We start from the raw sequence: 12,560 nt of genomic DNA, 5'->3' as shown, positions 1-12,560 counted from the left end.
CACACACACACACACACACCTCTACAAGAACATCATTGAGAAGCTGCAGGTACACACACACACACACACACACACACACCTCTACAAGAACATCATCGAGAAGCTGCAGGTACACACACACACACACACACCTCTACAAGAACATCATCGAGAAGCTGCAGGTACACACACACACACACACACACCTCTACAAGAACATCATTGAGAAGCTGCAGGTACACACACACACACACACACACACACCTCTACAAGAACATAATTGAGAAGCTGCAGGCACACACACACACACACACACACACCTCTACAAGAACATCATTGAGAAGCTGCAGGTACACACACACACACACACACACACACACCTCTACAAGAACATCATCGAGAAGCTGCAGGTACACACACACACACACACACACACACACACACACACACACCTCTACAAGAACATCATCGAGAAGCTGCAGGTACACACACACACACACACACACACACACACACACACACACCTCTACAAGAACATCATTGAGAAGCTGCAGGTACACACACACACACACACACACACACACCTCTACAAGAACATCATTGAGAAGCTGCAGGTACACACACACACACACACACACACACACCTCTACAAGAACATCATTGAGAAGCTGCAGGTACACACACACACACACACACCTCTACAAGAACATCATTGAGAAGCTGCAGGTACACACACACACACACACACACACACACACACACCTCTACAAGAACATCATTGAGAAGCTGCAGGTACACACACACACACACACACACACACACACACACACACCTCTACAAGAACATCATTGAGAAGCTGCAGGTACACACACACACACACACACCTCTACAAGAACATCATTGAGAAGCTGCAGGTACACACACACACACACACACACACACACACACACACACCTCTACAAGAACATCATTGAGAAGCTGCAGGTACACACACACACACACACACACACACACACACACCTCTACAAGAACATCATTGAGAAGCTGCAGGTACACACACACACACACACACACACACACCTCTACAAGAACATCATCGAGAAGCTGCAGGTACACACACACACACACACACACACACACCTCTACAAGAACATCATTGAGAAGCTGCAGGTACACACACACACACACACACACACACCTCTACAAGAACATAATTGAGAAGCTGCAGGTACACACACACACACACACACACACACACACACACACACACACACCTCTACAAGAACATCATTGAGAAGCTGCAGGTACACACACACACACACACACACACACACACCTCTACAAGAACATCATTGAGAAGCTGCAGGTACACACACACACACACACACACACACACACCTCTACAAGAACATCATTGAGAAGCTGCAGGTACACACACACACACACACACACACCTCTACAAGAACATCATTGAGAAGCTGCAGGTACACACACACACACACACACACACACACACACTTCTACAAGAACATCATCGAGAAGCTGCAGGTACACACACACACACACACACACACACACCTCTACAAGAACATCATTGAGAAGCTGCAGGTACACACACACACACACACCTCTACAAGAACATCATTGAGAAGCTGCAGGTACACACACACACACACACACACACACACACACACACCTCTACAAGAACATCATTGAGAAGCTGCAGGTACACACACACACACACACACACACACACACACACACACACACACCTCTACAAGAACATCATTGAGAAGCTGCAGGTACACACACACACACACACACACACACACACACACCTCTACAAGAACATCATTGAGAAGCTGCAGGTACACACACACACACACACACACACACACCTCTACAAGAACATCATTGAGAAGCTGCAGGTACACACACACACACACACACACACACACCTCTACAAGAACATCATCGAGAAGCTGCAGGTACACACACACACACACACACACACCTCTACAAGAACATCATCGAGAAGCTGCAGGTACACACACACACACACACACACACCTCTACAAGAACATCATTGAGAAGCTGCAGGTACACACACACACACACACACACACACACCTCTACAAGAACATAATTGAGAAGCTGCAGGTACACACACACACACACACACACACACACCTCTACAAGAACATCATTGAGAAGCTGCAGGTACACACACACACACACCTCTACAAGAACATCATTGAGAAGCTGCAGGTACACACACACACACACACACACACACACCTCTACAAGAACATCATTGAGAAGCTGCAGGTACACACACACACACACACACACACACACACCTCTACAAGAACATCATCGAGAAGCTGCAGGTACACACACACACACACACACCTCTACAAGAACATAATTGAGAAGCTGCAGGTACACACACACACACACACACCTCTACAAGAACATCATTGAGAAGCTGCAGGTACACACACACACACACACACACACACACACACACCTCTACAAGAACATCATTGAGAAGCTGCAGGTACACACACACACACACACACACACACACACACACCTCTACAAGAACATCATTGAGAAGCTGCAGGTACACACACACACACACACACACACACACACACACACCTCTACAAGAACATCATTGAGAAGCTGCAGGTACACACACACACACACACACACACACACCTCTACAAGAACATCATCGAGAAGCTGCAGGTACACACACACACACGCACACACACACACACACACACACACACACACACACACACCTCTACAAGAACATCATTGAGAAGCTGCAGGTACACACACACACACACACACACACCTCTACAAGAACATCATTGAGAAGCTGCAGGTACACACACACACACACACACACACACACACACACCTCTACAAGAACATCATCGAGAAGCTGCAGGTACACACACACACACGCACACACACACACACACACACACACACACACCTCTACAAGAACATCATTGAGAAGCTGCAGGTACACACACACACACACACACACACACACACACACACACACCTCTACAAGAACATCATTGAGAAGCTGCAGGTACACACACACACACACACACACACACACACACACACACACACACACACACACCTCTACAAGAACATCATCGAGAAGCTGCAGGTACACACACACACACGCACACACACACACACACACACACACACCTCTACAAGAACATCATTGAGAAGCTGCAGGTACACACACACACACGCACACACACACACACACACACACACACACCTCTACAAGAACATCATTGAGAAGCTGCAGGTACACACGCCTCACACACTGTGTATGTGTGTGTGTGTCTCTCTGTGTGTGTGTGTGTGTGTCTCAGGACATCATCAACACTCTGGAGGAGCGTCTGAAGCCGTTGGTGAACGCTGAGCTCTCGGTTCTCGTGGACGTTCTCCAGCAGCCGGAACTTCTGTTCCTGGAGGGAACCGACGCCCGGCAGCGCTGCGAGTCCGGGGGCTTCATCTCCAAGTAGGTCCAGGTCCTCAGGGTCCAGGTCCTCAGGGTCCAGGTCCTCAGGGTCTCGGTCTTCAAGGTCTCGGTCCTCAGGGTCCAGGTCCTCAGGGTCCAGGTCTTCAAGGTCTCGGTCCTCAGGGTCCAGGTCTTCAAGGTCTCGGTCCTCAGGGTCCAGGTCCTCAGGGTCTCGGTCCTCAGGGTCCAGGTCCTCAGGGTCCCAGTCCTCAAGGTCTCGGCCCTCATGGTCCAGGTCTTCAGGGTCCAGGTCCCTGGGGTCCCGGTCCTCTAGGTCCCGGTCCTCAGGTTCTATGTTCTCAGAGTCCTGGTCCTCAGGGCCCAGAATGGCTGATGCATGATGGGAGAACGTGGTCTTGTGTTGCAGGCTGATTCAGCACACCAAAGCTCTGATGAGTGCGGAGGAGAAGTTATGTATCAAAGTCCTGAGAACTCTGCAGGAGATGCTGATCCGGACTCTGGACTTTGACGAAAAGGTCAGTTCACTTAATGACTAGTTGTTCAAGGCAAGGCAAGTTTATTTGTAGAGCACATTTCAACAACAAGGCGATTCAAAGTGCTTCACATAAAACCATTAAAAGCATCAAAACATAATGCAGATTTAAAAACAGTTAAGAAAACATTAAAACAGTCAAAAAACAAAATAAAAGTAGAAAAAGCAACTTAAAAAATAAAAGTTGAATAAAAGTTGCAGTGCAGTTTAAGAAATAAAATGCAGTAGTGAGATGCAGTAATTGAATCTGGTTCAGTTAAAGGCAGCAGCAAACAGAAAAGTCTTCAATGTGGACTTAAAGGAGCTGAGGGTCTATGAGGGTCTATGAGGGTCTCAGCAGACCTGCAGCTCTCAGGACCTTGTTCCAGATGTGTGGAGCAGAAAAGATGAACGCTGCTTCTCCATGTTTAGTTCTGACTCTCGGAACAGAAAGTAGACCCGTCCCAGACGACCTGAGGGGTCAGGATGGTTCATAAGGTAGCAGCAGATCACAAACATACTTAGGCCCTAAACCATTCAGTGCTTTATAAACCAGCAGCAGGATTTTAAAGTCAATTCTTTGTTTGACAGGGAGCCAGAGCAAAGACCTCAGAACTGGAGTGATGTGATCCACTTTCCTGGTCTTAGTGAGGACTCCACCTGCAGCGTTCTGAATCAGCTGCAGCTTTCTGATTTACTTTTTACAGAGGCCTGTGAACACACCGTTACAGTAGTCAAGTCTCCTGAAGATAAATGACCTGTGAACACACCGTTACAGTAGTCAAGTCTACTGAAGATAAATGACCTGTGAACACACCGTTACAGTAGTCAAGTCTACTGAAGATAAATGGCCTGTGAACACACCGTTACAGTAGTCAAGTCTCCTGAAGATAAATGACCTGTGAACACACCGTTACAGTAGTCAAGTCTACTGAAGATAAATGACCTGTGAACACACCGTTACAGTAGTCAAGTCTACTGAAGATAAATGCATGGACAAGTTTCTCCAGATCCTGTTGAGACATAAGTCCTCTAACCCTTGATATATTCTTCAGGTGGTAGTAGGCTGATTTTGTAATTGTCTTGATATGGCTGTTCAGGTTGAGGTCTGAATCCATAACTACACCTAGATTTCTGGCTTGGTTTGAGGTTTTTAACATCAGTGATTGAAGCTGAGCGCTGACTTTCAATCGTTCGTCCTTGGGACCAAAAACAATTACTTCTGTTTTATCTTGATTTAATTGAAGAAAATTCTGGCACATCCAGTTATTGATTTCTTCAATGCATTTAGCCAGCCCTTGTATGGGACTATAGTCCCCTGGTGATATAGTTATGTAGAGTTGTGTGTCATCTGCATAATTATGATAACACACTTTGTTGTTTTTCATAATCTGAGCCAGTGGAAGCATGTAGATGTTGAACAGAAGAGGCCCCAGTATTGAACCTTGGGGAACACCACATGTCATCCTAGTCAGCTCTGATGTGTAATTAGCTACCGACACAAAGTATTGTCGGTCCTTCAAGTAGGATTCAAACCAGTTAAGTGCTGCGCCAGAGAGTCCTACCAGACTTCAGTCTGTCTAGTAGTATGTCATGATCAACCGTGTCGAATGCAGCACTGAGATCCAATAATACTAAGACTGAGGTTCTGCCACTGTCTGAGTTTAAGTGATGTGGTTGAAAACCTCAACAAGAGCAGTTTCAGTACTGTGGTGCTGACGAAAGCCGGACTGGAAGACATCAAAACTGTTATTTTCGGCCGAGAAGTTGTTTAGCTGTTGAAAAACCGCTTTTTCCAATATTTTACTTAAGAATGGGAGGTTTGATATTGGTCTATAGTTTTTCAATATTTCGGGGTCTAAACTAGCCTTCTTTAGAAGTGGTTTAATAACTGCAGTTTTTAGGGCTTGTGGGAAGACACCTGAGAGAAGGGATGTGTTTACAATTTGTAAAAGATCAGCGGTCATGCAGTGTGAAATATTTTTGAAAAAGTGTGTTGGTAGAATATCCAAGCAGCAGGAGGATGTGTTCAGATGGTGTAGAATGTCTTCTAGGCTTCTTTGGTTAATTGAGTGAAATTGTGTCATGATATTTGAATGGATGCTATTTAAAGATGGGGGCAACACATATCCTGTGGTTGGTGTGGAGCCACCGACTGCTTGTCTAATTCTCTGAATTTTATCAGCAAAATAGGAGTCAGATTGATTGCATGTCCAGGTGGATTGGAGCGTAGCCGTTACCGACACCGGAGGGTTTGTTAGCCTGTCCACGGTAGCAAATAAGGCGCGTGTATTGTTTTTGTTTTTGGTTATGATGTCAGAGAAGAAGGCCTGTCTTGCATTTCTAAGTTCCAACATATAATTGTGAAGTCTCTCTTTATCGATACCACAGTGAACCTGGAGATTAGTTTTTCGCCACCTGCGTTCAGCTTTCCGACCCTCTCTTTTCTCTATTCTGACCAGCGTGGCGTTTCTCCAAGGGGATCTTTTCTTACCCGAGACAACCTTCACCTTAGTGGGTGCAATGGCATCAATAACATTTTTAACTTTAGAATTGAAGCCATCCACAAGCTCATTGACTGAGATGCAAGAGAGGCCTGGTGTGGAGCAGAACTTCTGAATAAATAGTTCACTGGTGTTTTCAGTGATTTAACGCTTTGTCACAACCTCGGTTTGGACATTTGTGTGCAGGGAGATTGCACTCTCAAAGAAAACACAGGAATGATCAGAGAGTGCAACATCCGTCACAGCAACCTGGGAAATGTCCAGACCTTTGGTGATGATTAGGTCTAGAGTGTGCCCCTTGTTGTGGGTGGGACCGGCTACATGCTGAGTCAGGTCATAGTTATCAAGGACACCACATAGCTCTATAGACCCTCTGTCCTGGGGATTATCAACATGGATATTAAAATCACCAACAATGACAACACAATCAAAATCAATACAGATTATAGACAGCAGTTCAGTAAACTCATCAAAGAAGGTTGCACAGTATTTAGGTGGTCTGTAAATGTTGAGGAATAAAACTTGTGTGGAATTGAGAGCCACATATTCAAAGGAAGTAAAATGACCAAAAGACATCTGCTTGCATTGAAGAGGCTCATTATAAAAAATATAACTCCACCTCCTTTCTCATGCGCTCTTGTTTCACTCATGAAACTGAAGTTGGGAGGTGTTGCTTCAATAAGAACAGCTGCACTGTTATCTTGGTCTAACCAAGTTTCGGTTAAAAACAAAAAATCAAGTTTGTGCCTAATAATGAAATCATTGATTAAAAATGTTTTTCCTGACAGAGACCTGACATTTAATAAAGATAAGTTGAATGTGTTTAAAACTATATTTGCCCTATTTCTTTGGACAGGCTGACGAGGAATGAATGTTAAATTGGATAAATTTGCAGATTTACTAATGTTTCTTCGCAGCCTCACCTTTCCTTTTCGATAAGTCAGGACAGGAATTCAGAAGGTTAACTTCATACAGGACCCCGACTGTTCCTGGAGATAATCAGTGGTGTCATTAACCTTGTAGTCCGGACCCAAAAGATATCAACCAATGTCGGGTGGGGGAGATAGAGGATGTTGTGGAGATGTTGTGGAGGCGGGGGAGGGGCACGGCGCTTTGACTTCGGTGTTTGTGTCAAAGCACTTAGAACCGGTGACGGAGGTCTAGCTGGAGGGGTTTCAGCACGGGAAGTGGTTATGCGGAGGGTAGTGAATTTGGTTCCAGCAATGACCATCTCGTTCATGCGGTCAGTGAACTCCATGAGGGGGGAGGATGGGGAGGAGGGAGAGAGTAGAGAGGAGAGGGACCTGGATGAAGTGTGGGGGCTGGAAGTAGGTGCTGGTGAGGGAAGTAAAGACCCGTCCTCTCCGAGAGGGATATCAATCCTTGATGATGAGGGTGGAGACTCCTCCTCTTGGCTCTTCTTTGGTTTCCTTCCCATGAGGTCTCCACGGCGATGCTGTGTGGTTTTCTCTTGTTTAGATTCCTCTTGTCTCCTGTCCTTGGCAGTGGGAACAGACGAGTGACGCAGGAAGAAAAATAAGTTAGAGGTGAAGAGTTTTACCCCTGACTTGTTCAGGCAAACTCCATCTGCCTTAAAAAGATGTATACGCTCCCAGAAAATGTAAAAAATGCCGTTGATAAAATGTACTGTATGGTCAGTGCATGCCGTTGATAAAATGTACTGTATGGTCAGTACATGCAGTTGACAGCCATCTGTTCAGTTCCAACAGCCTGCTGAATCTTTCCTCTCCTCTCCTGGCTGGTGGAAGAGGGCCACTGATAAACACCTCAGCATTGACAGAGCTGACTGTGTTTAGCAAGTCAATAAAGTCTCGCTTCAGAACTTCAGACTCTTGTTTCACAATATCTCAGCTTCCCGTATGCACAATGAGGTTTTTCACTGTGGGATGGTCAGCCATGATGTCCAGGATTTTATCTCTCATGTTAGACACCATATCTTTCGGAAAGCAGAGTATTTTGGTATTCTTGCTGCACATCGTTCGGACATCTTTTACAGCATAGTCTCCAACGATCAGAGTCTCAGGCCCACTCTTTTCCTGTGGCCTTTTATGTTCGGTTCTTACCCTGCTTTGTGAAGACAGCTGCTTATACAGATCATCAGATTTAGGATCCTGCGACAGTGGAGCGAATCTGTTTTTAAGTTGTAGGCTCGGTTGTTGTGGAGTTTCTTTGCTGGTTTTACTTTTCCCAGCTGTTTTCTGCTGTGTCCAGCTGCGTATCGGGGTTGAGGAGGAATTTTGCCTGCGTGGTAGTGCAGGCCAGCCAGTCGCATCAGAGATCTCAGGGTGCTGGGCTCTGCCTGTTAGTCGCCCTGGTAGTCGTCCTCCCACATCCCGAGGGTGTGAATGCCTCTTCGGCTTTGCACCGACAGAGTTCCAGGGAGGACTACCATTTGAGGTTCCGTTAACAGCTACACAGTCCTCTTGTTTCTTGGTAGGCCTAGTGGTGCTAGTTAGCTGTGTCTTAGCTTGCATTTGTACAAGATTTTGAGTCCATGGTAAAGTGGTATCATTCTGACACAGTCCATTTACCTCCACTTTCACTTCTATTCGGTGGATTTTTGTTTCCAAAACTGCAATCTTCTGCAGGAGTTTGTAGTAGTTGTCCATGGAGAGGGATGGCATCTTGCTGCTCCTTAGCTTTAGCTTAGCTGCTAAGTAGCCTTTAGCTTAGCTGCTAAGTAGCCTATAGCAATTTATCTTTAAACCAGCGGAATTAGGGCAATAGCCAGCCAAATCTATAGAAAAATAGAGTCCCAGTGGTTTTCAAGTGTCCGGGAGCTGCTGCTCAAAGATTCTCACAGAAGAAAAAACAAGAATATCAGAAGGTATTAGCAGAAAAATGCAAACAGAGGCGAGAGCAAGCAGAAAAGCGTCTGCACTGTAAGAAAGCAGGAAAGCAGGAAAGTTCTAATGCCTAACCCCCCTGAGCCCTCTTGTCCTGACCCCCCCATGTCCTGACCCCTCCTGGTCCTGATCCCCTTCTGGTCCTAACCCCTCCTGGTCCTGACCCCTCCTGGTCCTGACCCCTCCTGGTCCTGATCCCCTTCTGGTCCTGATCCCCTTCTGGTCCTAACCCCTCCTGGTCCTGACCCCTCCTGGTCCTGACCCCTCCTGGTCCTAACCCCTCCTGGTCCTGACCCCTCCTGGTCCTGACCCCTCCTGGTCCTGATCCCCTTCTGGTCCTAACCCCTCCTGGTCCTGACCCCTCCTGGTCCTGACCCCTCCTGGTCCTGACCCCTCTGGTCCTGATGGAGATGGGATGTGACCCGCTGTCCTGTCGTTTCAGGGAATTTCCCTGCGGAAGGTTCTCCTGCAGAACTACCTGTTCCCCAACAAGAAGAACAGCCCCAAAAACGACCTGGCGGAGCTCGGCGCCTCAGGTACGCCGCTCCATTTACCTTTAATATATAATAATACCATAAATATAATAACACGTTGTTTCTGAAAGCATTCATCAGATAGACACTCTGTAAGAAAAGCACTTATTGACAACCATGTGCCGTTGTCTTTCCTCTAATATGCATGCATATTGTGTTTCTCACAAACTTTACACAAACAACAACATGTCCTCAGGATAGATAAACACATGTTATTTGTCTCCAGGCATGGAGCAGGAGCGCGACTGGGCCGCCGTGGCTGCAGTTCAGTGTCGCCTGGACAGAGAAGGAGGAACCAAGCTGTTCAGCGATCTGGTGATGAGCTCCAAGAACGACAAGATCTTCCAGGAGAGCATCCAGCTGGCCATCTGCCTGCTGGAGGGCGGGAACACCGAGATACAGGTGGGTCACGACCTCAGAGATCTGTCTGCTGGAGGGCGGGAACACCGAGATACAGGTGGGTCACGACCTCAGAGATCTGTCTGCTGGAGGGCGGGAACACCGAGATACAGGTGGGTCACAACCTCAGAGATCTGTGTGCTCCGCCCCCTGAACCCGCTGTGTCTGAACGTTCTCCTGCAGAACTCCTTCTACAAGCTGATGATGGGCGACAACAAGTCGGAGAAGTTCTTCAAGGTTCTTCACGACCGCATGAAGGAAGCTCAGACGGACATCAAGGCCACCGTGTCGGTGAACGTCGGAGAGATGACGCACAAGGCCAACGAGAAGGAGCTAGAGACCGGTGAGCTCGGCTTTAGGCTCTCTTCATCGGGTTGTTGGGTTTTATTCTTTCTTTATCGGGTTGTTGAGTTCTATGCTTTCTTCATCTTTTTGTTGGGTTTTATTCTTTCTTTATCGGGTTGTTTTTTGCTCTCTTCATCGGGTTGTTGTGTTTTATTCTTTCTTTATTGGGTTGTTTTATGCTCTCTTCATCGGGTTGTTGGGTTTTATGCTCTCTTCATCGGGTTGTTGGATTTTATTCTTTCTTTATTGGGTTGTTGGGTTTTATTTTTTCTTTATCTGGTTGTTGGGTTTTATTCTTTCTTTATCGGGTTGTTGGGTTTTATATGTATATAAAAAAGATGTATTGTCCTCACAGAGACCCTAATAATTGTATACAATAATAATAATCATTTAAATCAATTATAGTTTACCGTACTTTTAAAATGAAGCTGGGTTTTAGTTTGGATCTCTTCTGCCTCGTGGAATGTTTTATTTTGAAAAGCCAGAAAAAGCTGAATTCAGGATCCTTTTAGATATTTGAATATGGTTTTTGAATCTAATCAGAGTTCATGAGTTCCTAAATCAGCTGATGAATACTCTGAACAGGTGGCTCTTCAGCATTGGTGCTTCCTGGGACAGGAAGTCTCCCGGTGATGGTCCAGGGCCAGTCCATCGCCCCGGTGCCGGGCGCCTCCGCCCTGCCGGTGCAGCCGGTGGCGGAGCAGAGGGAGGTGGAGATGGAGATGGGACCAGCTGTGACCATCATGAAGCCCATCCTGAGGTTCCTCCAGCTGCTCTGTGAGAACCACAACCACGACCTGCAGGTGAATAAATACCTGATACTGGACAAGAACAAGAAATGGCTCCTGCACGTAATCTACCCATAATGCAGTTGGATTGTCGAGCAGATGAAGTCAGAGCGGATCAAAGGAGTGACACGCAGCCTTTTTGACTTTGTGCTTCCAGAACTTCCTGCGTTGCCAGAACAATAAGACCAACTACAACTTGGTGTGTGAGACTCTTCAGTTCCTGGACATCATGTGTGGAAGCACCACCGGAGGCCTGGGCCTGCTGGGGCTCTACATCAACGAATCAAACGTCCACCTGATCACCCAGACCCTGGAGACGCTCACCGAGTACTGCCAGGGCCCCTGCCAGGAGAACCAGGTAGACGGGCGCAACACAGGGAGGTGTAGAGGCAGCGAGGCTCCCCGAGAACATGGACACTCAGTCTCTGTGTGTTTGTGTTTGTGTGTGTGTGTGTGTGTGTGTGTGTGTGTGTGTGTGTGTGTTGCAGACGTGCATCGTGACCCACGAGTCCAACGGCATCGACATCATCACAGCGTTGATCCTGAATGACATCAGTCCTCTGTGTCGATATCGGATGGAGATGGTGCTCCAGCTGAAGGTACGTTGGTTCACGTGCACACACAGTGTTCTCAGCTGAATCGGTGAGGTCATACCACGTGGTTGTATAGAAGTCTATGCTTCACGTGTTAAAGCTGCATTCTCTCTCCTTACCACCAGGGGGCGACTCCTCTGGTTGTATAGAAGTATATGCTTCATGTGTTAAAGCTGCATTCTCTCTCCTTACCACCAGGGGGTCACTCCTCTGGTTGTATAGAAGTCTATATAAATGACTCTACTTCTCTTGATGTATTCCCTCAGTAAACATTGTAAACATGAGTTTATGTCTCAATCTCTAGTTTCAAGTCTTCTTCAATACAGCATGATGTTCATTTAGTAAATTATGGTCATTTAGAGTCAAACAGACCATAAAGCAGGGGACGCTTTAGGGCGGGGCTACAAGGTGATTGACAGGTCTCTAGTCACTCCTTCTCAGTCCATATATGGTCACTTCCTGTTCACTGGTTACAAGTTAATGGACGAGTGCATGTGTCGGTTATCAGATGACAGAAC

The 12,560-nt window shown here is 46.6% G+C and overlaps 1 protein-coding gene across 2 annotated transcripts in view; it reads left to right on the top strand.

The window, feature by feature from the left end:
• Positions 1-12,560, top strand: part of itpr3 (inositol 1,4,5-trisphosphate receptor, type 3) — a gene marked incomplete at its 5' end in the record, with an annotated part of 66,901 nt that overhangs the window by 44,030 nt on the left and 10,311 nt on the right. For both annotated transcript variants that reach the window (XM_079225905.1, XM_079225906.1), the window contains 8 exons: positions 3,393-3,541; positions 3,909-4,017; positions 9,827-9,920; positions 10,144-10,319; positions 10,500-10,659; positions 11,247-11,464; positions 11,607-11,807; positions 11,938-12,048. In XM_079225905.1, the coding sequence (XP_079082031.1) occupies positions 3,393-3,541; positions 3,909-4,017; positions 9,827-9,920; positions 10,144-10,319; positions 10,500-10,659; positions 11,247-11,464; positions 11,607-11,807; positions 11,938-12,048 (1,218 nt within the window). The remainder of the gene's footprint in view (positions 1-3,392; positions 3,542-3,908; positions 4,018-9,826; positions 9,921-10,143; positions 10,320-10,499; positions 10,660-11,246; positions 11,465-11,606; positions 11,808-11,937; positions 12,049-12,560) is intronic.

The sequence above is a fragment of the Taurulus bubalis genome (assembly GCF_910589615.1).
Source record: "Taurulus bubalis genome assembly, chromosome: 11".
NCBI lineage: Eukaryota > Metazoa > Chordata > Actinopteri > Perciformes > Cottidae > Taurulus > Taurulus bubalis.
This window is presented reverse-complemented; position numbering and strand designations above follow the sequence as displayed.